This window comes from Mandrillus leucophaeus, unplaced genomic scaffold (assembly GCF_000951045.1).
Source record: "Mandrillus leucophaeus isolate KB7577 unplaced genomic scaffold, Mleu.le_1.0 Scaffold1, whole genome shotgun sequence".
NCBI classification, from domain to species: domain Eukaryota; kingdom Metazoa; phylum Chordata; class Mammalia; order Primates; family Cercopithecidae; genus Mandrillus; species Mandrillus leucophaeus.
The window spans coordinates 8,906,695-8,908,646 of record NW_012098097.1 but is presented as its reverse complement, the minus strand read 5'-3'; the positions used below and the strand labels follow the sequence as shown (position 1 = coordinate 8,908,646).

The 1,952-nt window shown below is 57.4% G+C and overlaps 1 protein-coding gene across 1 annotated transcript in view; it reads left to right on the top strand.

Annotated features, from left to right (window-relative positions):
• GALK1 (galactokinase 1) overlaps window positions 1-1,952 on the top strand; it is a 19,574-nt gene that overhangs the window by 848 nt on the left and 16,774 nt on the right. Inside the window, exon 2 of the mRNA XM_011965506.1 lies at window positions 923-1,016. Coding sequence (XP_011820896.1) covers window positions 923-1,016 — 94 coding nt within the window. The remainder of the gene's footprint in view (window positions 1-922; window positions 1,017-1,952) is intronic.

Genomic DNA, 1,952 nt, shown 5'->3' with positions numbered 1-1,952 from the left:
GAGAAGGGGCTGTGGTGTGAGAAGGGGCTGTGGTGTGAGAAGGGGCTGTGGTGTGAGAAGGGGCTGTGGAGTGAGAAGGGGCTGTGGTGTGAGAAGGGGCAGGGTACTCCTGCTCCCTGTGGTCCTGCTGATGGCCCAGCAGCCCCTGGCTATCAGTGATCCCACCAGACACTCTCCCTCCAAGCAAAGAGTCACAGAATTTCTCTGGGATGCGCCCCAGCAGATCCTGGTGTCTTCATCTGAGCACTATGCCCAGTGGCCAGCAGGGGCCAGTCTTGCAGATCACGCACACCTGGGAGCAGCGCTTCTTAGCTGTCTCCCCAGCAGAGGTCTCTGCACGCGAGCCCAGCCTGCCTCTTACTTCATAACCCCTCCCCATGGAGAAAGCTAAGAGGTCCTACAGTCACCCCCTACTGGGAAAGCAAGAAGTGGGGGCTTCAGTGAGGCTGTAGCTCCTGGAGGAGCAGTAAGGCCATGTGTCATCTGGAAAAGGGTGCAGAGAGAGGGACACAGTGAGGCAGCCAGGGTCTGGGGCCTTCTCGCTGGCAGCTGCTAGCTCTTATCAGGAAGCTGCGGTTCTGGGGATACACACAGTGGGATGGAGGGTGGACAGAAAGGTTAATCTCAGACATCACCAGTACCAGGGACAAGAGGGCTCCGGGGAAGGAGAGGGAGATGGGCTGCAGGCTTAGGGCAGGTGGCCTTTGCTGAGGGGTGTGTGAGGGATTGTGCCTGTCCCCATGGAGGTGGAACCTGGGCTTCGTTAAATCCTATTCACGTACCACCTCCTACGTTGGCCACACTTTCCCTCCATAAGCTCCTCTCTGCCAGGCACTGAGCCATGGGGCCAAGCAGAGGGGTCAGGAGGGGCTTGGGTCCACAGCCCAGGCATCACGGCCCCCACAGGGCTCTCCCTCCCCAGTTCTGCACCTGCAGCTAGTCTCAATCCACCTGCCCACTGCCAGCGGCCTGAGGCGTGGGCAGCTGCAGTGCCAGCCAGCAGCTTTCCAGCCAGTGTGAGGCGCAAGAGGAGACAGCCTCGGCCCTAAGCCGTCAGCTGCACCTTGTAGGTCTGGACATGCTCCTTGGCCAGCAGCAGGGTGGTTGTCAACCTAGAGGGCGGAACTTCAGGGACAGAGTTGGGGCAGCAAACAGAGACAAGACCTGCAGCTGGGTTATCTGAGCAGGGACATCTGAGACCGGAGGGGGACGAGAAGCTCCGGTGCTCCGAAGGCAGGGAATGAGTGTATCTGCCTCTGGAATCATGCCTGGCACATAGCAGAAGTTCCAGGAGTGACTGCTGACCAAACCAAACAGCCCCAGCAGCCCCCAAGCACAGCTGGCTGGATCTGCTTCCAGTATTGGTGGCAAAGAATCAGTCTGGTTCCCAAAAGCTTTGGTTACTGGCCTGGTTTCCAAACCGAGAGTGTATCGTGTAGTAACTGAGTCTGAGAGAGCAGCTGCCCCTCCTGTCCGTCACCAAGAGGCTGAGCTTTAACTCTTGACACTTTCGTAAGCAGAGGCCAGTAGAGCGAGGCTGCAGCAGTACAGGAAACAGGCTGAGAAAATGGGCTCAGGGGCTAGGCGAGGTGGCGCATGCCTGTAATCCCAACACTTTGGGAGGCTGAGGTGAGTGGATCACTTGAGGCTGTGAGTTCGAGACCCAGCTGGCTAGCATGGCAAAACCCCATCTCTACTAAAAACTCAAAAATTAGCCAGGTGTGGTGGTGCATGCCCGTAATCCCAGCTACTCAGGAGGCTGAGAGAGGAGAATTGCTTGAACCCGGGAGGCGGAGGTTGAAGTGAGCTGAGATCACACCACTGCACTCCAGCCTGGGCAACAGAATGAGACTCCATCTCAAAAACAAAAATAGAAACCAAAAGAAACACACAAAAAAAAACAACGGCTGGGCGCGGTGGCTCATGCCTGTAATCCCAGCACTCTGGGAGGC